The 24,056-nt window shown below is 39.2% G+C and overlaps 1 protein-coding gene across 1 annotated transcript in view; it reads left to right on the top strand.

Moving 5' to 3' along the window:
• CPNE4 (copine 4) overlaps positions 1 to 24,056 on the top strand; it is a 335,404-nt gene that overhangs the window by 48,112 nt on the left and 263,236 nt on the right. The window contains exon 2 of the mRNA XM_026658337.1: positions 19,328 to 19,515. Coding sequence (XP_026514122.1) covers positions 19,336 to 19,515 — 180 coding nt within the window. The 5' untranslated portion in view covers positions 19,328 to 19,335. The remainder of the gene's footprint in view (positions 1 to 19,327; positions 19,516 to 24,056) is intronic.

Below are 24,056 nucleotides of genomic sequence, written 5' to 3'. Positions count from 1 at the left end.
TTATGCAACTTAAATGAAGTGGGTCTAAGTCATATCTTCGTAAGCTTATCCCAACTGGTGATACTATTATGTCTATGAAAGACTAATAAGGAGAAGAAGATACTAAGTCTGGTGAAACGAGCATTTTCAGGTGTAATTGCAGATAGAACATAAATTGCATAGAAATGGGGGGGGTGGGGGAGCAGGAGGAAGGGAAAATGCGAGCTGAAAGTCCATATTCGAGGCAGTAGCCACCTAAGAAATACTGTGCAGTAGCCAATTTCTCAAAAGTAACAAGTTCCTCAGCTTTTTGGGAACCATTATCAGTGTTCATCCTATTCAGAAATGCCCACGTCCCCAGACAGGGTCAAACTCAGAACCTGAGGCACTGGAAATATTGTCAGAAAATCTACTTTAGTCTCACCCTTTTCACCTGGTGCCAAGAAGGTGTCTTTCAGTATGCCGTGTGTGTGTTGGGTTTCATCCTGTAATGACTGAATCTGCACCTGGATTCTTTCTCCCTTGAATTAAGCTAACTTCTGAGGTATCCATCATTGTTGTGTCTCACTTTAATAATGTATTACACAAATGCATCATTAGAACAACAATACTCTGCTGATATATAGGAATAATTTTAGTGTAATGCATCATCCAAGCAACAGCTTACTTTGATGTATGAGTCTGACTTAATATTCCTGTTCAGTCATCTGCTGATGTATTTTCTCTAAAGTTGGGACAGTTTTGAAAACTAACCACTCTGCGTATGGATTCAACATAATTATAGAATCAGTGCTTCAGCACATGAGCAGCAGGATGTTCATATAACCAAATCTTTGCACCAGGCAAAAATATATATAATTTGCATCCTTGCTGTGGGACAGAGGACACTTCATACATCAATCATCAGGCTAATACTGAATTATTATTCCGTGTGGCAAACATAATTTATGGCTAACAAAATGACAGGACCGTACATGAGGGCTCAATATTTTCAGAATGATTGAGGAGTTTTGCAATACTTTCCTCAAGAGTCTCTGGAGCTGGTTTCGATGACTCATAATATATCTGGAGCAGAAAGAGAGATATTTGTCAGCTTTTTGATGCCTTCAATTACTTTGAGGTCCTGTTATTGAGAATGCACCTCAAAATATTGTGGGAAAACACACTTTTCTATTAATTATATTGCTGTTGTTTAAGTCTAGCTTATTTTTTTTTTTTAAGTATGTTTGTACCAGTCTGAGATTTAGGCCTTCTCCTAGAAAGGAGAAGGACAGTGAGGCCTTGGGTTCCAGACTCATCGGAACCTTTCAGTTCTATTCCCACCTAACATTTTATATAAGAGACCTCGTGTAGGTTCATGTGACCCTTCTGTAAACCAAGGACCTTTCATGCATAGCACAAGCAATTATATTAATTAATGTTTTTTTAAAGCTACTAAGCCACTTGACATCATTACAGTTGGAAACGTGCACAGGATAAGTGAACAGTTAGGGAAAAGATCTAATGTGTTTTTGAAGTTCCTATGTATTGCAGATACTCTAGAATCTGGGTACTGATTGTTGATGTGGTGGCATTTGCATGAAGTATTTGTGCATATAGATTATTTGTTAATTACAGATATAAAACATACTTGTTTGCTAGTTTAAAATTAAAATCCAGACATAAATATCTGTATAGGGAACAGATTGCTTTGAGCGCTTAGTTTCTGTGCTGTACACTGTTCTTGGTTTTCAGTGCTGTGTAGTTCTTCTGTATATATGGAGCTCAACTTACTCATCAGTGGTACTCTTCGTGAGAAAGGCTAGCATGGTTACTCCTGGGACACATACACTGAGTCTTCTCCACCTTGATTTTGGAAATGACATCCTTTTTATATAAGTGTAAGGATTCTGAGCATCACCATTTTGGTGTTTCTGCTCTAGAGAGAGGGGATGTGAATGTGGTGTTACAAGCTCCTTTCAATCAAGTGCCGAATGTCTGTTGAGTATTGAGAGGAGAATGGTAATTGTGAGAAGGTGCTGTGGTCTCATTTACAGGAGGTGTCTGGTTTTGCATCTTTATTTTCACTTTAAAGGAATGATTTGAATTTCTGTAAAGTACAGAAATTATCTTTCCTCAGGGTTTATAAGACCTTCCTTTGTATTTTTTTTACTCAACGGTTTGTGTGTGTGTGTATATATACATATACATATATATATATTTATATTCATATTTCAAACCAATAGGTAACCTGGCTGTACACATGGGGTCGGGGGTCAGGTAGGGCATTCATGTTTCCCTTACTTTGTTATTTTCTTATTCCTGTGTAATTTGCCCTTCTGGGAAAGAACTGTCTTCTTTCTAAGTTTGCCCAACACCCAGCATAATTTAAGTATTTACCACTACACCACTGTGGTCTATTTTGACTTCTGTTATCCAAATAGCCATCCTGTGGGAGGCCTGCCATTTTATTTTGGGATTAATCTAGCTGATAGAGCCCTATTTGCTTATCAGTCAAATTCCGTACTTTTATCTGGCTATGTTCCGTGTTTTCCAGGAAAGTCCCACTTTTTATTATGTCCTGGTGTTCCACCACCCGTATTTAGGATACCTGTAATGTCCTGTTTTTTCAATCGATCAAAGCTTTTTTTAACTCAAGAATTGTTTGTTCAAGACCATTGCTCTTGCTGTCTGAAGTAAAGTTTGTTCTATTTACCAGGAATAAACAGTCTCATGGAAGAAGCGTTCAGTTAAAAGTTGAACGTCTTATTTTATTAAGGCTGACCTTTTGCTCAGTGTGAGCATTGATGGCATTTGTACAGTGTTTAATATAAACTCAATCAGGCACTAGGTTATTAAAAAAAAGTGCTTTCTGAAAAAATATGTAAGTGTTGCTGTTGAGTCTGAAGTTCACAGTAGTGACACTAGCATACTTTTTTTAAGAGTGAACTTTTGTCTCTGGCACGAGTAATTTGCTACACTAAAAATGTTGCTGCAAAAAGTATCCCAGCTTTTGATTCTGAAAATATGGTCACTGGAGAGTTAATCAACTCCGTGTGGACTCAGTGGCTGGCACTAGTGGTGGTAGTTGCATAGCTATGAATTTTTCAGCTCCTCCTTATGCTATTCTGATCTGATGTACGGTTCTCATCTCATCCTCCCCCTCTCATCCCAAAAAGAAAAAAATCACATTGCATAGCAGTCTCCTTAGGAAAATTTGAGTTTTGGGGGGGTGGGAATCTAACCAAGGGAGGAGTCCCCTTTCCCACTGGCTGCTTGGAAATAATATTCCTTTTTTAATTACATTTTCACCCGCTGCAAGGCCTCTTTTCACTACCAGAGTGGTGGTGGAAAGGGATCTTTGTACAAATGAGAATCAGGTCCTTAAAGCTGGGTAAATATAGGTTTTTCTCTCTTCAGTAAGCATTGTTTCTGGTGCATCAAATACCTTAAACTCTCCAGCTGTGCTTTATACAGTGTACAGCATTAAGAGCTTAAAGCTAAGCAACTTCCTAAGACCGTAACACATGTTCCCATTTAAAATATGACACCTGATTTCCAAAGACAAAACGTACAATAAACAGGGAAGGATCTTTTGGTGGAATTTGCCGTCTTGTCTTTGATATTAAAACAGCATTTTGAAGAACTGAAAACTTGCGGTCAGGTGATATTTTCTATTTTTATACTTCCTTCAAAGGCCGATGATTTTCTATGAAGCAGCTGGGATGGGTAGAGGGGAAATCACTTTGACAGTGATTACAGGATCCGGGAGAAAGCTCAGGACTGCTTTTAAAATCTAAATTCATGGAGCACTTGCATTATTAGTTACCTTGATCAAGCCTACTGCAGTGACTAGGTCATTTAGCTTTTGACCATTTATTTCTGTTTGCCTTTTAAATGCTGATCAAAATAGCAGAGACACAAGGTGCAAAGGTGCTATCTGCCTGGAGCCTACAGCCGTTGATTGTCCAATGTGAATTTTCATGTTCTGCTCCCCTCCCAAATAGCGTTGTGTTTAATGTCAAGATCAACAATATCTAGAGCCCTTTCTGTGCAATAATTTGTGTGGCTGTCAGCAATGGAACTTCTTCCAATAACATGGCGTGTCTCCTTATTGGATTTTACTTAATTTCAGGTGCATTATTTAGTCACTGCACAAAACAGCAGAGCTGAATTCTTTTACCCTTTTGTTGTTGGTAGCTGCTAACAAAGATTGATGGTGACATTCAGATTTCACAGGAAGAACAAATCTGCTGTATATGTTCATCAGTTCCCTTTAAAAAAAAAAAGTTTTAGGGACAATCCAATTGTGGAAATGTTCCAAAAGGCTCAGAGGTATCTCTCTTTCCCAGCAGTGTCTCTATTATGAGATTGACAACAATAACATTTTATTTTCCTAGAAACATAGAGGGTAAAATGTTCAAAAAGCACTTAAGGCTCCTAGTTCCCATTTTCAAAAGTGACTTAGGCACTTAAGAGACTAAATCACGTTGACTTTCAATGACTTTCACTTTTGAAAATGGGACTTAGTTGACTAAGTCACTTAGGCTCTTTTGAAAATTTCATCTACTCAGAATCTTTAAGTGCACATCAGCCATTTAAAAAAAAAACATTCTCTGCCAGGGGAAAGGCAAGAAAGGATGGTGGCATTGGTGCAGCTTTAAATTAGTAGTATACCATGTTTGTAAAATAGTGGCATGCATGTGATGGGTTATCATGCTATTATTCCATATAAACAAACAGAATGGTTGCAGTAAATGACCACCCTATTGTAATTCCAAATCTAGAAGCCAGAATATAACTGGGAGGATCTCACCCAGTATAATTCTTGACATCCCTTTTTTTTAGGATTAGTAGCAGAAGCCATCTTCTGTTGTAGGATCAGTTTTAAACTGAAGGCAACAGTCCTATGACCATCTGTCAGGTAAAACTAGCATTTGCAATACCAGTAAAGGAGGAACTTCCAATCCGTTACTACGTTATGCTGACTTATGATATGGAGCTTCATTCTCTGCTTGCCTTGCTCTCTTTTAGCCATTTATACCTTTGCAAAGTGGGTATAAAATACTATCCTAATCTGGTAGCATTTTATTCCCAGGTTGTACCGGTATAAATGATTAGCAACCAGCAAGGGAGTGAAGAATCAGATCCTTCATCTTTTCCCATTGTTGAGATTATTTTTTTAAAATTGTTTTGTATCAGATTTTTGTGAAGGCTCCCAACTTGGTTTGTTAGGTAACAGAGATATGCCTAAGAAGTGCTGAAGTTTGGGGGTCTTTGGTTTCATTCCAGGTTCCAGGTTTACCTCTATATGATACTATGGTAGGGTTACTCATCCTTAATTATTTCACATACCTTCAGATGAAGAACTATTCTGCTAGACTTCTAGGCCTCACTTATTGGGACAAAGACCATTTTTCCCTAAACACAATTTTTTAATTAAAATGCTGTGATTATCACTTCATTTCTATACTTTCTTCTATAATCCATCAGCACAGAAATTGGGCTAAAGTGGAAAGCTTTAGAGAAAAAAATAAAATAGAATCTAAATACCATTAGTAACAAGCACTAAAATATATATATCACATGTTAAGTCAACTTTGGAAGGTGCTGTGGATATAGATCTCCAATTTCATGCTAGTAGATTACTGACTTCATATATCACATTGTTTCTATATTCAGGTGGAGTTTCCACCCTTTTCCAAAAAGACTATACAAGCACTGGATAAAGTCCAAGGTCAATCTTCCATGGGTTTGCCTTTAATGATGATGTAAATATCAACAAAACAGAAATCTCTCAGCCTCAGCTTTCTTCTGAGTTTTGTGGTTCCTAAAGTTTTCCCTGCAGGAACTCTCTGATCCTGCCCTATTATTCCCTCTGTCTCAGGAAGAAGCTTGTAAAGGCAATGTAGCAGACTCTCAAGAGCTTCGAGTCAGTTAAGGAGGTATGTGATTTTCAGTGTTGCCAACTCCCATGATTTTATCAGGACTCTTGTGATAGTAGTGCTGGTCTTAAAGCTCCAGCTCCTGGATTCATGTTATGTGAAAATCTTAGTTTTCATTTTTTTGAAAAGTAAATTTCTAGCTCTCATTGTTGGAGAGAAAAGTGAATACGAAAGGCTCAGAAACCAGAAGGCAAATAAAAAGAGCACCAACATTTTTATTATTATTATTATTATTATTATTTTTACAAATCTCATGGTTTTGGGGAGCCTGACTCATGATTTTTGAATGCTTGAGGTTGGCAATACTGGACTTTAAATGAAGATTTTGCACAACCAGAGTCACGGAAGCAAGACTGAACTTGAAGGCATAATGGTGGTTATGGTGGAAGCTATTGTTCTTGTATCCCAGCAGATGAGTCAACCTCTTTTCAACCAGGATCCTACAATGTTCCCCAAAAGATGCACTCAACTATCATGTTATAACACCACACTGATGATGTGGTATGAGAACCCAGGTAGAAACAATACTGAGAAGCTATACACTGACTACTAGAGGAATAGTAGTAATAATATAAACAGCATTAAAATACCCTCCCTACATGTAAAGCATGCTGTAAACCAGCTTGCCCCAGGAAAGGTGGATGTAAATCTAGTAACTGATATAAGTGCAATCAACGTAAATCAGAGTTTCGCTGTTTACCTGTAAAATCCAAGCCTGTGGAGGACCAGACCCTGTGACCCTCTGTCCCCTCTGACTCCACCAGCTGAAAGTGTGTTCATACATCTCCGACCTCTACCTGCTATTGTCTTCCTACAGAAAACGACCAGTTTGTCTGCATTTATCTCTGTAAAAGATGTTCAGATTTTTCTGACCTATTTGAAATATAATTTTCTCCTGCCTCTAGATCTTAATACATTCCAGTTTTCTGAACTTCTACAGATTACTACAGCATAGGGTCAAACCAACTGTTGCATTGGTTCAGAAGAGAGAGAGACCACAGTGGTGTCTACTACACATTTTGGTAACAAGGTGAAATCTTAAGCTTGCATCTGTAATGGAAAGTACATCATTAGGCCCTGATATAGAAATGACTTAAACACACTCAACATTACACACTGAGAGAGAAATCTGTTGATTTCGATGGGACTACTCACACCATTAAGTATGTGCGCAAGTCTTTGCAGGATCAGTGTCTTAGCTATTCATGTGGTTTTCTCTCATTTAGGTGAAACAAAGTATTAGGCAGATGTGATACATTCTTATACCTTATTTTGTCATATATCAGATGTCTTAATTTCCTTCCAGTGGCTTTCTTTTATACCCTTGTAATTGAACCAGTTTTTTCTATGATGAGTCCTTTTGAATTGTCAGTGTGTGTATATTTCCATTTACGCTGTCAGCATTTTGTTCTGAGACCTTCTACCCTTCTGCCAGACTAAATTACCTATGGTATGAGAGCTGTCCGATGTTTGCAATAACACAATCAAGGATTCTCCTGATCCTCCTTGTTTACTGAATTTATTTCTGTTGCTCATTTTGTGAGGAGTTTCTGCAGTTTTTCAGTAACTGTCACTTGAAATAATCTTTTTGGATTGTTGCTTGTGTCACAAAGAATCAAAAGAGGGATAAAAAATATTTTTCACAGCATTTTCTCTCCTTTGGAAGGATCCACTTAACCTATCAACTTCTCTCATTAAATGATAATTTATATTCAACTTGGTGTCGACACTTTGCATTTTGCCATTATTAACTACCTCATTTTAATTTTTGTAGCAATTTATATGACTATAGAAGTTGATCAGAGCTGGGATGTAAAGGGTAAATTATCTGCTACTTTTAGGAAATAGCCTTGTGCAGTGGTTAGAGAAGGGGCTGGAAGTCAGGAGTCTTTGGCTCGGTTCCCAACCTCTCAAAAACCCAATTCCTATCCAGACCACAAAAGAAAATAATGAATAGAATAGTGTGCTGATTAGCCAAACAGGCGAAGTGTGTGCTGCTACTACAAATCACAAATAGGGGGGATGCATTAACACGCATGTAAAAAGTAAGCCCCCCCACCCTAAATATTGTCTTTAGTGTCCTTTACATGGCATTTTTGAAAAGCATTTCTAACGTTCATATATTACATAAGCCTTCAGTCCAGGTGAGAGTTTTCATCAGAGCCTGATACCAAACACACACGAAAATTATCTTTATGTATATATCAGAGAGGAGACTTGCATTCCCATTATAACCAATAAAAAAAGCACCATGAGAGAGAATGAACAAATAAATCTCTTAACCTCTCTGTTCTTTTCTGGTTCCTTCACTTGTGAAAGGGTACCGTTATACGGACATCACAGAGGTATGGTTTAAAATGAATCTTAATGAATCACTTTCAGATCCTCTGAAAAGAGTTGCAGTGCAAAGCACTGTTGTGCGATATTACAGTGAGAACTAACAAGTGCAGTGAGGGGAGACTTTGTTTCTGTGGTTTGTTAGTGATTCCTAATCACTGGCACACATTAGTAGCACGCAGTGCCGGTGCTAGCCCATTGGTGGCCCTAAGCAGGACTATTTGTGCCCCCACCCACCCACAACACATACTAATAATTAATAGGGGGCCCCCTTGAGCCGCTCGGGGCCCTAAGCAATTGCTTAGTCTGCTTATGCCTAGGACTGGCTCTGATTGTACTGGTTATTCTTTTCAGCAGGACTAGTACTCTGGGCTCCCTCCTTCCTGCCTACCTTGGGCCCAGATTCAACAAGGTACTTAAGCAGGTGCCTAACTAAGCATGTGCTAAAAATTTGGCACTCGCTTAATTATCTTGGTAAATCAGGGCCTTAATGAGCCAGTGTGCTGGTGGATCATCTCTTCCTCAACTACACATACTCTAAGATGCAGAGGAGCCTGGGTACACACAAATTTGGCTTGAAATAACTCATGCTTCCCTATAGAACAGAAGGCAGGCAGTTGAACAGGAGGTGATGGGCACTGACTTTTAATACTGAGGCCTTAATCCAGGCAACTGGTGTAGCTACCTACAAGGCTGAGAACTAGTAGTCTGTGTAATATTTGCCAAACTTAATTTTTTTAATAAAGATAACTAACTTGAGCCATATTAGCCCACTAAATGAGTAGATTACATATATTCTGCTGGAGTTTACCCACTAGAAGATTGGAGCAACTTGTTGAATTGCTTTCCCTTTACATCCAACATGGTCACATCCTTTCTCATGTATCTTCCAGTTATTCTACTTTATACCACTTGGCCTCATGGTAGTGGAAAGTACAATAGGCGCCTGGAAGGATCCAAGAAAGTGATACAAAACCCATTGAAGCCAATGGGAAGTTTCAATAGGGTTTGGATCAGGCCCCAAATTACCAACATTGAAGTGTTTGCTAACTGCACTTTGGAGACTTCCATGTCCTAATGTTCCTGTCATCATCATGAGGGCCAGGTGATGATATGGTATACGAACTATAGTACGTAAGACAGAGGATCTGATCTTATTGGGTTCTGTATAAAAGGACGGATGTTTCTATTTTTGTGTTGGCTACAACTTGTCCTAATATCACTTCTAGTGGAGACACCCAGGGCTTGATTCAAAACCCACAGAAGTCAATGGGTGTCTTTCCATTGTGACCTACGTTTTCCATACATTGTCTCTATCTTTCTACTGATATATAAGTTTCAACTCCTAATACTCTAGAAATTGAAGTTCAACTGCTCATATGCTTTGAATGCTAAGCTTCTCTACTGCATATGAGTTATAAATATATATAAATGGGAAAAGTTACCACGGCAACTTTTAGAGCCTTTAGCTCTTGTACTAATTTGAAGGATTTTCATCAACAGGCCTCATTTCATACAGCCCCATGATTAGTATTCCCCACTGCTACACAGCCTGGACATGTCATTTAGCTCTTTTTGAAACACAGCCTTTGTGTTTACTAATGCAGAAGCAGACAGCTGCTACCTGCTCCCTCTGATTCCTCTTCTTCACTTCCAGGATGCCAGTAAAACAAATGATTCAGAATACAACCCTCAACATATGGTGGCAGGAAACATTAAAACTCTAAATCCATCTGCTTGTCCTTTGGTCTGGAGTATAGGTTTCTAAATATCAAACCCAGTTTCAAAATGCAGGACACATCAGTGAGCGCCTTTTATCTCAGTATCTTTCCCATTCTCTGCCCACTTGTTAGCTTACGTTCAGTACATCCACGGAACTGAACTCAAGGCAGACTATGTATATTTCTCTGCTTGCTTATGCCAAGATGCTGTTGGGAAGCAGTCCCTCTGCACTTAGCCTAGACAGCTGCAGATACAAGTTCCCACTTGTTTTGCATGTGTAGGAGGGCAGAATGAGGCAGAAAGGGCAGAGGAAAATATAAAGGTTGGCTTCAGATAAACATTTTGAACTTACTTCATGATAAACTGAAAGTCCTGTTATAATTTTGTGGTGCACTATACACATAGCTTTGAATTGAGTGCATGACACATCAATAGATATTTTAATCTACCTTGCAAGCCATTTTCTGGAATGTTAAATGGTGTCATTTTGGTTGCTAGCATAGCAGACTAATCAACTCTCTCTCTGTCCCACCTCTAATGACTAAACCACATCAAGTTTTAGGAATTTATTATTGACTTCAAACTTATAGATCTGGCCCTTTACTCCAAGCAATAAGGCTCATGCATTAAGATCCATAGCTCCCAGGTTTCAATCCCTGAAGCTCCAGCAGTTGACCTGGTCAGGTGCTCTATGGGGATCTAAAGGCATGAGCAGCTATTACTTGAGCTTTAGCTTGAAGGCATTAGTAGATTCATAGACCTCTTTAGGTTATCCAGATGCTAGAGGGGGACAGAGACACATTTAGTGTCACACTAGTTTTCAATGTACTCCAGATATATAGCCAGGCCAATGTTTTTAAACTTGGGTGCTTAACCTTAGGCATCTTAATAGATAATAAGGCACCTAAATCAGTGGCCTGGTCTTCAGAAGTGCTGAGCACCTGCAGTTCCCATTTATTTCAATATAGATTTAGGTACCTAAATTAACTCTGGACTCCCAAGTAAAACGTTTTGCCCATGTTGCTTTGATGTATTCCTTTGTCATTTAAGTCAATGGGATTAGATGACCTGGTGGTAAAAGCACCCAAGTTTGTGAACACTACAGTGTCTGCCATTAATATCACTGATGGAACTGCAGGGATGTGATTTACAGGTCCTAAATTTGCTAGTTCACATTCAGTTAGAAAGAGAATTTGGTTGAAGATTGGTCCTCATTTTGGGTAAAAATTTGAATTGATTATTTATTTTTAACCTAACTACTTTATTAATCTTTAAAACCAAGATAAAAGGAGCCATGATTCCATATAATTGGCTACTTCATGGTGATATTAAGGTGTGCAACAGTATAAAAAGACCCATTTTCTCTCCTATACAGCACACATTTCCCATCAAATTCAATGAGCTGTCCATGCATATCTGAGAACAGAACTTGACCTAAAGCCAATAATTCATCTTGTTGTATGGCATATATTTAAGAATGGATGTACTTGTTAATATTCAGAATATGAGCACACCCTTATTTACTGTGATATAAAAGCATCTAAAAACCACTGATTTGCAGCAAGGTGGTATATCTCTCAAAATCCAGTCAGTCAATATTGCCTTTTAATTTAACTACAGTGACTCTAGCTGGATAAAATTAACCACAAAAAACAATGTAACAGTATAATCAATGTAACACAGAGCTTGATTAAAAGCCCATTTAAGTCAATGAAAAGACTGCTGTGGACTTCGCATCAGGACTACAGTCAGAAGGCCCTTAGCCTAGAAGCTATATCAGCCCCACTTTTTGAGATTCAGCATCCAACCAATTCCAGCTGCAGCTGCCCAGATTGTTTGAACTCTACATCCAGAATGATTACAGCACCTTTAAAACTGGAGTATACACAATCGCCACACTACTTGAAGCTGCGTACACCAGAAAGAGGATTCTTGGAAGTCCCACATAAAAAATGTCCCCGCACAGTTGAAGGAAAGGTTGAGATGATCTGATAAGAGTTCACTGCCTCTCTGTTATCACTTATTATCTGTCACCATAGGACCTAGCAGCTCTAGTCATAGACCAGGCCCATTATGCTTGGTGCTGTACAAACACAGAACAAAAAGAGCTTTCAATCTAAGCAGTTGGAGTGGGACCCACAAAGATATTTAGGTGTTGCAACACTGAGCATCATGGCACCTAACTTTTAAGTGCCTAGAAAATCACAGGAACTATACAGTGATCCTGCAAGATGAGTTAGGATCCTAGGCTCCCTATACAGTTAATGGGGAGAGAGAAGCACCATAGAATACCAGCCACAAGTGCCAGCATAATAGGTGTGGAGCTGCCTTAGCTATCGAATGGAAGAAGCCAAACAGAGGTGTGTGTGTTAATCCCCACCCTTCTCTTGGAGATAGGCACCTTCCTGGAGCCCAAATGACAAAGTAATACTTAAGTGTCTATCTCTGCTAGAGATCTACGAATGGGAACCAGGTGCCTGAAGTCAGGCAGCTTAGGCACCTAAGCCACTTTGTGAGGGAATGAGTTAGGCAGCTGCCTTGCTCCATGCAAAACGGCTGGAGGAGGAAGTGCTGCTCACCTTATAACTTTTAGCCCAGTGGTTAGAGTGCTCACCTGGTTTGTGGGAGACCTAGCTTCCATTGCCTCCTTTCTGCTGAAGTGGGAGAAAGCATTTGAACAGGGGTGTCCCATCTCTCCGGGGAGTGCTCTAACCACTGAGCTATGGGATATTCTGCTGTTGGGCTCCCTCAAGCTATCCTGTTTTAAGCTGTTCCACTTTGGATAAATACTGAAAGAGTGATTTGGAGCTGGGATGTTGGACCTGGTGTCTCCCACCTCCCAGGTGTGTACTCTAACTACTGGCTACAGAGTATCTGTCTCTCTCTCTTTCTGGCCCAATGACTATTTAAGCATTTTTCTACAGTGGAACAGTCATTGGGCATATCCCAGGCCACTGGTCTAAGCTCTAGGCTAAAAGTTATACGGTGGGCAGTACTACCACCATATTCTCCTCCCTGGATTTTGAATGGGACACGATGTGGTCAGAGTTTTCAGAGACCACCTATCAGATTGGGCCCTGCGTGTGAGTTAGGAGTCTGAACACCAATCTTCCCCAAGCTCATGAATTGCTTTGGGGCTTAGCTGGGAGATAGGTGTCCAGACACCTGGAGAAAGGCAGCAGTGCACATGCCCAGAGTCTGAAACATAGGTGCCTAGGAAACCTTTACTCTAAAAACTTAAGTGCTGAGTGAGTTTAGGTACCTATAGGGTTTGGTAGGAGTTTTTATGGATCTCATTGAGACAAAACTGGAATTTAAGCACCTAAACATAAGACTTAGGCACCTAAGTCTGGAATTTAGGTACCTAAATACCTTTGTGGATCCGGGCCTGACTGCTTAATCATCCCTGCCAGTGATGACTTATCCCCAGCGCTCATTAACCTATTTCTAAAGAACAAATTGTTGTCTCCTAGAATGCATTTGATTGTACCAGATGTTGGGTATTTTCAAAATAATTCTTGAGGGGGAAACTTAACCCATGCTCCAAGATCCTCACTGTCTCCCCTGCTTTCCTGATTTCAAACTGAACAAGCTAAACCCTGTCCTATGCTATCAATATACTCAGTATATTTTTTGGAACATGTAAAGTGTAAACATTTCTAGTATAATACAGTTTCATATACTGGTAAATATATCAGTAAGTTTGTTTGCCAGTTGGTGTTGACTTTTTCCTCAGAGGCAGAAATTATATTTACATAGAAAAACTTTTATAAAGAAATTCTCCACATCTTTCACCTGCATTTCCCCTCTACTGGGTCCATGTGGTTTATCACTGGCTAATGAGGAAAATCCATATGGATGTCCTGGGTTGAAATATTGGCAACATATCACTGACTAAGGCACCATTTTACTCTTCTTCAGAGGAATGAAATAGAATGAATATGGCAGTGAACAAAAAAATTCAGCATGATGTGACCCTAGAGGGTACTTTCACATCCCACTTAGTCCACTTGTCTTTTGTATCCACTCCATCTCTCCCCCTCAAAGGTAGCTGTTCATCAGTGAACAAAAACCATATAAACTTTGAAGGAATAATGAAGTACTAATGAAGCAGAGAGAGAAGATTGTGTAGCAAGCAAAAATGAATACTCTAATTTATTCCTCTATCAAGGATATATCTGTATAATTGACTATCAGATTGCATAATAGGCTAACTTCTAAGTGAAGCATAAAAATAATACTTTTTTTAGCCACATATTGTAGGCTCAAAATCTATTTTATGAGTCCCCCGTTTCCTGGTAACATGACATCAGTAGAGCAACCCAAACTGGTGATTATATAAAGAGAAGAATATAATGGAACAAAAGAATAAGGCTGCAACTTGATCTTTTTCGTTGATAAATTTAGTACTTGTAAGAACTGAAGAAAAGGCTGCGGTATTAAAAAGGGATATAACTTTATAGTTACTCACCATTCAGAAAAAACAGCCTATGATGGCTGGGGGAGGAGGAAAAATACATCTCTTACTCTCAGGATTTTTTTCTCGCTAGTTTTGAAGTCATCTGGTTTAAGTTAATCATTAATCATCATCAACTGATTACTGAAATTTCATCCTTTGTGCAGTAGTGATGTAAAATGTGTATGATGTAAAATTAACCTGGTTTTCAAACCAATTTAAATACTGAAATAGCAGAGGAATAAAAATATCTTGAAATGTAGTGGATTAGGTTGTTGCAGAACTTCCTGAATGAGTTTGGGTTACAGGGGCACACAGAGATTTTCAAAGGCACAAGTGGCAGTTTGCTGGCAAACTCCACTTGATTTTCAGTGGGAGTTAGCCATCTAACTGCTGTTTGTGCCTTTGAAAATCTCCCCCTCAGTCTTCTCTCAGCCATAGCTGACTGAAGCTTGTGTGGGATAGAACAAGGATACATAAGAAAGAGAGAGAGAGTCCTGGAAGTCAGTGGCAAAACGCCAGTTGACTTCACTGTGGCCATGATTTCTCATGTAATTTTTAGCCATATGATAGATTTTACTGACTCTGTTAGTTACTCACAGCTTTAATATCTTTTTAAAAGTTACTGCATGTTGTTTTGGATTTTTGGTTTTGGTAGTACTTGTTCCAAGTGTCTGATGGGGTGTGTAGTTGACCTACCAGACCTCAACAACATACTGTCTAGAGATCTTCTTCCCTTCAAAGCAGTGGTTCACAAAATTTGGGCTTGTTTGAATGCTTCAGAATAGGGGTGACCGTGTGGTCCACCCCTCTCTTGTTGTTTTCAAACCACAGCTGTGCAAGTCAGCTTGTGATATGCCTTTCACTTAACTGAGAAGCATCCCACACAATGATATAATCCACACGGCAATAAATTGCAGAATATATTGGTTAAGTTTATACTATTGCTGGTGTACTTGTAATTTGTGATTACAACCATTTTAGGGTATCTGTGCTAGTCAGAGTTACGTATATAACATTCCAGGGGGGTCAAAATTAGACACACTTTAATAAGCCCATCCATACCCCAAATTTTTGGGTGCTATCCAAACCAAACTCTTAAAATGTCGCCTATAGTTCACCTTTAAAGGTCAGCTATATTAATTTCTTTAGATCCCTATTCACAACAGCATTTAAACATGTGCTGTTCTCAGACCCTGTCTAAGATGGTTGTAATGACAAATTAAATATAGACCAGAAGATGCTATAAATTTGAACAATGTGTTCTGCCATATTTTGCAGTTTGGGTTGTGGTTTTTTGTGGCATGCTGCTTGACTTAAGCATGCGGTTCTTGAATAGGGAGAGACTTAAGCACATATTTAAGACTTTCCTGAACTAGAGCTTTAATTACTCATACTGTCACATGTCACAGTCCCCCTCCCCTTAATCATGACTTTGGGATATGTGTGTATCAAATTGTGAACTCCATTTTGGATTAGGAACACCATTTTGGATTATGTGCTGAACACAGGTCTTAATTTACCCAAGGCACTTTATTGAAGTGCATTCTAGGCAGCTGCCCTGCCCAGGAAAGGCACTTTATCCCTCTTTGGAGGAATACCACAGAGAAGCTATCAAGGCAGCAATCTGGGGTTAATAGCCTTGAATGATTCTCATCTACTGGCAGACCCCTATGGAACAATGGGTTTTCTATACAGTGTGACAAGCCTGACTGGGGGAAGGGATTAGAGATTTCCAGCTAAGCACATGGCAAAAGAAGACAGAGACTACTTAAGAAAGGGTGCCATGCTAAGCAGTGGGGAGCCGAGCATTGCCACATGCAGGATGTTCAGGGGAGAATGGGAAGGATGGATTCCACCAGGCCTGAAATGTTGACAAACCTCAGACACACAGATGGGGTGAGATCAGACCAGGGAAAAGTGCATCTCAGGACTTCTGTTGTTTTTCAAAGAGCTGTAACATTAAAGTGATTTTTAAGAGGAAAGTGATTGTGGTTAAGATATTCCTTTGCTAAGACTCCATTCCTACCACATTGGGCTTCTAGAAGGAACAGAGGGCTCACAGCAAAAGTGGGTCTCTGAGGGAGCCTTTGAAGTGACTGGGAGTCCCAGACACTGATTTTGGAGTCTAGGGTAGCTGAGTGCTGGCACCCATGTTCCAAGGAAGGGTATCAGGCAAGAAGTCTAAGGCTAGGAGTGTGCATTAGAGACCCAGAGCTAGAAACAGTGACTAGATTCTACCCAGACCTAGTTGACTTAGAAGCACATAGGACCCAGAGACTTGCAAAAGACTGGTAACCATTTAGTAGGTTATTGGGTCATTGGGTTGTAACTAGAGCTGGGTGAATATTTTTCAACAAAAAAAATGTAGTTGCAGTTGACCCAAAACTATTCAGGTATTTGACACAAATTAGCCAAATAGTTTCAGTAAAACAAACACAATAAACACATTTCATAGTCATTCATAACAAAAAGGAGTAATCACTGGGCCAGGGAAAGAGGTGTGAAATCACTCTTTAGCCCGGGTGGTTAGAGTACTCACCTAGAGTGTGGGAGTTCAAAATTCAACTCCCTGCTTCAATGGCTATTTATACAAAGAGGAACAGCTTCAACACCAGAGACAGAGACACCTGTCAGGGTACTGTCTTGCAAGGTGGGAGATCCAACTTCACATCTGTTCACGTCCTCAGACAGAAGGGGGAATTGAACCTAAGTCTCCCACATCCCTGGTGAATGCTCTAACCACTGGGCTAAGGCTTTTAGGGGAAGCCACTGCTGCTATCTAGCGCTTTACAAATGCAAAAAAAAAAAAAAAAAAAAAATCCATTTTGGGTCAAATTTAAACATGTTTTGTTTGACCTGAAATAGATTTTTTTTTCAAATCCATTGAAGTTTTTCAGTTTTTGAATTTCGTTTGACCTAAACTGAATTCCACCCCTCACCCCCAGTATTTTGGAACAGCCAGTGAAATGAAAAAAATTAGTTATTTGCCCATGACGAGGATAGAAAATGATTTGAGGAATTGTAGTACACAGACAACACACATCTGTCATTAGTGAGAGAGAGGGTTCTGCTTCATCAATTAGACACGTGTTCCTAAATTTAATTTGCATTCTTTCAAAGTTCTGCATTGGCTTGTCATTGTCCTCTCCTCATTGTGAATGTTGAAAGTTTCTGAACTAATTGTGCCTTTTTAGATTAATGGCGATGCTGTGGATGTGCTCAGATTGTTTTTGAACTCTGAATGAAAGGACAATTTTAATTTCCTTCCCAAATTACCAAATGTTAGCTTTTATTAAAACAATTCTCCACAGACATGAACCTCTGAAAATAGGGGTGTTGCATGGAGGGCAGCGAGGAGGATTTCAAGAGAGCACAGAAAACAGATTGATAATCTGGTAATGTTAATCCTGCTCTCTAGCAGAGTGTGAAATTACTCGTTTATAGCTCTTATCTTGGGGGGGGAAACCTGAACAATAGCAAGCCACATATTAGAGGAATCAGATTTGAGAGGTCAAATTAACCTGTGAAGTTCAGACATGACATGACTGAACTAAAATGGTCCAATATTCCTTATTGGCACAATAGATCACATCACAGTTTTGATGCCACTGCTTCATTGTTATACTGTGGGCAACAAAAGCTTGAGCTGCAATATGGGTGGTGATAGTTGTTTAATTGTTTGTATTAAGCTAGTGCCCTTAGACCCCATTTTTTTCAGGCACTGTACAAGCTCTTAAGACATGGTTCCCAACCCGAAGAGCGTACAATCCATAATGATGAGACTTGCCCATATACATTCTTTTGCTCTGCTGCCTGTGCCATAAATATAACACTGACCTGTGGAGATTATGCTCTGTAGCGAGGAAGATGGGAAGTAGAGAGTAAATATAATTCAGGTTTTATGTGTACTGTCGCATCTTTATGGTAGGGGCTTTCCTTTTGTAGGGTTATGTGGAAGTACTAAAGTGAATACGCACCTTTTGTTAAGCGGCGTACAGCCAAGTGGAGACTGAGCTAAGGACGGCTAAACTCATTTAATTAAAATGTTGTATTGGTTTGAATAGAGGGACTCTGAGGGCATGTTCAGAATTACATCCAATGAGCCCTTCAGCCTGGGGAAATGTGCTGCTATGTATTATAAAGGGCAGAAATACAGCTGTAAATAGTTGAAAATTGTGAAGTTAAGTTTCAGATCTGAAGCTTCCCAAAGTCCTGGGGTGAGGGTGATAGGTTTCAGTTTGGCTCCATCTGATTTATGTTTTGACTGAACTTTCTCTGCCCTATACTGACTGACTATTTGCTTCAACCCTCCCCATTCCCCTTCCTCACAGTCTCTTCACCACAGTTTCATTCCATACTTGCACCTCCATCACTCTGTCCCCTCACACTCCTACCCTTCACTTTTCTTTCCATTTAGCTAATACCCTCCTAACCAAACACACATAACCCAAAATAAACTCTGGAACTAATATGCTGTTTGGTGCCATCATGTTGTACAGTTTGCTGGTATGTCCTACCTCTTTCCCTCATCCTACGTCTGTCTTGTCTATTTAGACTATAAGCTCTTCAGCACAGGACCATCTGTGTTTGCACAGTGCCTAGCACAGTAGGGCCACATTCTTGGTTGTCCTTTAGGCACTACCATAATAATCATGCCTAATAATTTATAAATGTGAAAGTTTGATAGTTTTGTGGATTATTTATTATTCTATATTTAGACATCTTCCAGGGTTTAGAAAAACTCTAGAAATTTTCATTTGACTTTGCTATGAATCTCACCCATGATAAAATTGGGAGTTTTTTTTTTTTTTTTTTGCACAGCACAGAATTGGATCGGCTTCCATGTGAACAGAAGGATTGCACTGTGGATAAATTGTTTTTGATCAACCCATTTCTCTCTTCACAGAACAGAGAATGCAGAAAATGAGCAACATCTATGAATCAGCAGCAAATACCCTGGGAATCTTTAGCAGCCCATGCCTGACTAAAGTAGAGCTGCGAGTTGCATGCAAAGGCATATCAGACCGGGATGCCCTTTCCAAGCCAGATCCCTGTGTCATCCTGAAAATGCAGTCACATGGGCAGTGGTTTGAGGTAAGTGGCCAATAAAATGCTTATGAACTTGATGCTCCGGGGTACTACAGTAGAGCTCAAGTTAAGTACTATGGTGATGAATGCACTAGATAGATGTAAGAGCGACAAGATGGGTGAGGTAATATCTTTTATTGGACCAGCTTCTGTTGGTGAGAGAGTCAAACTTACACAGAGCTCTCTCTCACCAACAGAAGTTGGTCCAATAAAAGATATTACCTCACTCACCTGTTCTCTCTAATATCCTTGGATCAACACAGCTACAACAATACTGCATGCAACAATACTAGATAGATGTAATCATTTAAGCCTGATGCAAAGCCCACTGAAGTCAATGGGAATTTTTTCACTGACTTTATCAAGCCCTTAAAGAATTCTTTAGATTTTCCCTGTCTGGAGCCTAGATAAGAAGTCAGGGTCATATAACTATTCCCCTCCCTGCCCGCCCCTCCCTGGCCAAAAAAACAAACAAAAACAAACTTGTTTTTTTAAGATGAAAAGTGTTTCAATGGAGACCACATAATAACCTAAAATTATACTTTCTTTCAAAATTCTGCATCTTTATTAAAAAAAAAAAAGGCAGAAAAGCCCCAACAAACATTAAACAGTCTGTAAATTAATAGCTTAGGAATCCAGCCAATTCCCAAATAATTCTTCATTACTCACTGTTTCCACTGCTTCATAATAAGTCTGTGGGATGCCTCTCTGCCATTTCTGCCTCAGAAAATCTCCCACGTAAGTGATATTTATGATGAAATATCAGAGATTTTATTTTTAAAAAGTACTCCCTCTTGTGTCTGCTTGAGGATTCCTCTTTGATTCTCCTGATCCTTCACGGTAACATAGATTAGAATGATTTAAGAATGAGACAATTCTTATAATAAGATTATGCATGAGGTTTTGAAGCCTTAGTCTAGTTGTCATTTTCAATAAGTGGTGGAGGTTATACAACAAATAATTAGTCAACACAATTAAAACGTTAAAGCTGGATATTACAAATGAGTTCTTTTTTCACAAGATCTTCTTTTCACATATTGCTGACTTGCAGTGTTGTTGTAGCTAGCATGAGGCCTGGTAGATGGCTAAAAAACCAACAGCTCTCTTTGTTATTAATGAAGTTTCCGAGTCACTTTGTGTGTGTGCACATGACGTATATAAAATTATTTTTCCTTGTCTTTTACTGCATTAAAATCCAGCTCTGCGCCATTTTATAGAGATGAAAAATGATAGAGAAAAAGCTTCATGCATTTTGTCAATGCAGCATAAGAATGATACCCATGTTAGATGGGGATGAACTCTGTCATGTTCAATCAGTAGGCAATCCCCAAAGTTGCAAACTGACTTTTTTTAAATTAAATCTGTCTCTGCCCCCGCCCAAATCTATAATCTTAATTGCAAAATAGGTGTAATGTGATTGATAATTCAGAATAAGACACATGCTTTGCAAATAAGAAATGGAAACATATACTAGAAGTTTAATTATTTAGCAAAATCTCCTGATCCACTGCTAAAGATTAGTATGTGGTGTTTAATCGAGCTAAGTGAATAGATTGCAACAAATAATTTGGCAAACTTCACCTTTTCTTTCTGATTTTATTGTCTGTGAACAGAATGTGAAATTCTTGAATGTATTTGTTGTCAATTATTTGTGAATTTCTAAAAGGAAGAATTCTTGGTGTAGACATTGTTTGAGTTGAAAACTTTGACTACAGTTTATGTAGTAATTTAAATAAATGAATTTAACTAACCTACACAGCATTGTGTAGATTTAGTTGTAATCCCAATTCATGCTATGTTGGTTAGGACATAAATCATCCAAACAAGAAACAAAAATAAATGTGACTTAAGCAACTAGCCGGCATGATGCAAATTGTGAATTTCACAACTGAACGTACCATTTAAAATTCAACTATGTGATTATTTGAGCTAAAGCATTTATCTTTTTTGAGTATTTGTGCTCATAAAGTTCAAATATGTGAGTCTTTATGGAAAGCAAATGCAAGAGAGTTGTGAACATGGGAAAATGGTAAGGCTTTTGATACTGTCTCACACGACCTTCTCATAAACAAACTAGGGAAATACAATCTAGATGGAGCTACTATAAGGTGGGTGCAAAACTGGAAAACCATTCCCAGAGAGTAGTTAGTTATCAGTGGTTCACAGTCAAACTGGAAGGGCATATTGAGTGGGGTCCCAGAGCGATCAGTTCTGGATCTGGTTCTGTTCAATATCTTCATCAATGATTTGGATAATGGCATAGAGAGTACACTTATAAAGTTTGTGGACGATACCAAGCCTGGGAGGGGTTGCAAGTGCTTTGGAGGATAAGATTAAAATTCAAAATGATCTGGACAAACTGGAGAAATGGTCTGAAGTAAACAGGATGAAATTCAATAAGGACAAATGCAAAGTACTCCACTTAGGAAGGAACAATTAGATGCACACATACAAAATGAGAAATGACTGCCTAGGAAGGAGTACTGCAGAAAGGGATCTGGGGGTCATAGTTGATCACAAGCTAAATGTGAGTCAACAGTGTAATATTGCTTTTTAATTATTATCATTATTATTAATTATTTATTTTGCAACAAACATTGTTCTGAGATGTATTAGCAGGCGTGTTGCAAGCAAGACATGAGAAGTAATTCTTCCAGTCTACTCCATGCTGTTTAGGCCCCAGATGGAGTATTGTGTTCAGTTCTGGGTGCCTCATTTCAGGAAAGAGTTGGACAAATTGGAGAAAGTCAAGAGAAGAGCAATAAAAATGATTAAAGGTCTAGAACACATGACCTATGAGGGTAGACTGAAAAAATGGGTTTGTTTAGTCTGGATAAGAGAAGACTGAGGGGGGACATAGCAGTTTTCAAGTACATAAAAAGTTGTTACAAGGAGGTTGTTCTCCTTAGCCTCTGAGGATAGGACAAGAAGCAATGGGCTTACATTTCAGCAACGGTGGTTCAGGTTGGACATTAGGAAAAACTTCCTAACTATCAAGGTGGTTAAGCACTGGAATAAATTGCGTAGGGAGGTTGTGGAATCTCCCTCATTGAAGATTTTTAAGAGCAGGTTAGACAAACACATGTCAGGGATGGTCTAGATAATATTTAGTCCTGCCATGAGTGCAGGGAACTGGACTGGATGACTTCTCAAGGTCCCTTCCAGTCCTACGATTCTGTGATTCTGTGTTCCTGTCAGTGCTGCCGAGACAACATCGTTTTGATAGGACAAGCTGTTTTCTATTCTGGCTCATACATAATTAACAAAACTGTTAATTAAGTTCCAGTTGCTGGGCTCAGTTGAACGGAGTCACATAGGTATAACTGAAGACAGAATTTGGCTGGGAGAGTCTTCCACTCATTGTGATGAACAAGCCAAGAAGAGCAAGGATGATTTTTAGATTGCAGATGGCTGATAGTTTTTCTAATTATCTTTTTATGGGTAAAATAATCGTATTTGATTCAGAAACCCTTCAGAGGCAAGAAACATGAAACTCTAGCATGCCATTTTTACAGTCAGTTTTTGGAGTACCTCAAAGTATCTGTCAGGACCTCCACTGTAAATCTAAAGTAAGTTTATATGGGGCGATATAAATATTTACATATAGAGTGATACTTGGCACACAGTGCAATGGCCATGAATAAGGTATGCAGATGATGGACTGGGCATCAAGAGACTTGGTGTTTATTCCCAGCTCTGTTTCTGACTTGCCCTATAATCTTGGGCACTTCACTTCACCTCTCTGCACCTCTATTTCCCCTCCTACCTGTTGTCTGCCTTGTCTGTTTCGGTTGTAGTCCCTACCCTGGAAAGCTTCTCTCGTATGATGTGTACGTCTTCACTGGGGGAAAAAAGTGTTCTTATCTCATCTTACCTAACTTGGGTTAAAACTAGTACTGAAGGCTTGGCTGGTAATTTGGGTTAGCAGCTCAAGTTAAAGCCTATAGGGAGCTGGGGAGCCTGTGTCTTTGCAGCTGTTTTAACTCCCATTACCTAACCCAGGTTAAGAGCACACCTTTTTCTGCAGTGAAGACACAACCTATGTGATTGTATAGTGCCTAGCACAGGGGTCGGCAACCTTTCAGAAGTCGTGTGCCGAGTCTTCATTTATTCACTCTGATTTAAGATTTCGCGTGCCAGTAATACATTTTAATGTTTTTAGAAGGCCTCTTTCTATAAGTCTATAATATATAACTAAACTATTGTTGTATGTAAAGTAAATAAGGTTTTTAAAATGTTTAAGAAGCTTCATTTAAAATTAAATTAAAATGCAGAGCCCCCTGGACCGGTGGCCAGGACCCGGGCAGTGTGAGTGCCACTGAAAATCAGCTTGCGTGCCGCCTTTGGCATGTGTGCCATAGGTTTCCTACCCCTAGCACAATAGGATTCCAATCGTAGTTGGGGCCTATAGACACTACTCTAATACAAATGATGATAATGATGATGATGCCCAAACCCTTCAGGCCACATTACACTATGATACATCTGTTTATTCTAAATATGCTATAGAAAAACAATTTTGAAGAGTTTTTTAAAATGGGTTTTTA

The sequence above is a fragment of the Terrapene carolina genome, unplaced genomic scaffold, assembly GCF_002925995.2.
Source record: "Terrapene carolina triunguis isolate 2854851 unplaced genomic scaffold, T_m_triunguis-2.0 Scaffold428, whole genome shotgun sequence".
Taxonomy (NCBI): Eukaryota; Metazoa; Chordata; order Testudines; family Emydidae; genus Terrapene; species Terrapene triunguis.
This window is presented reverse-complemented; position numbering and strand designations above follow the sequence as displayed.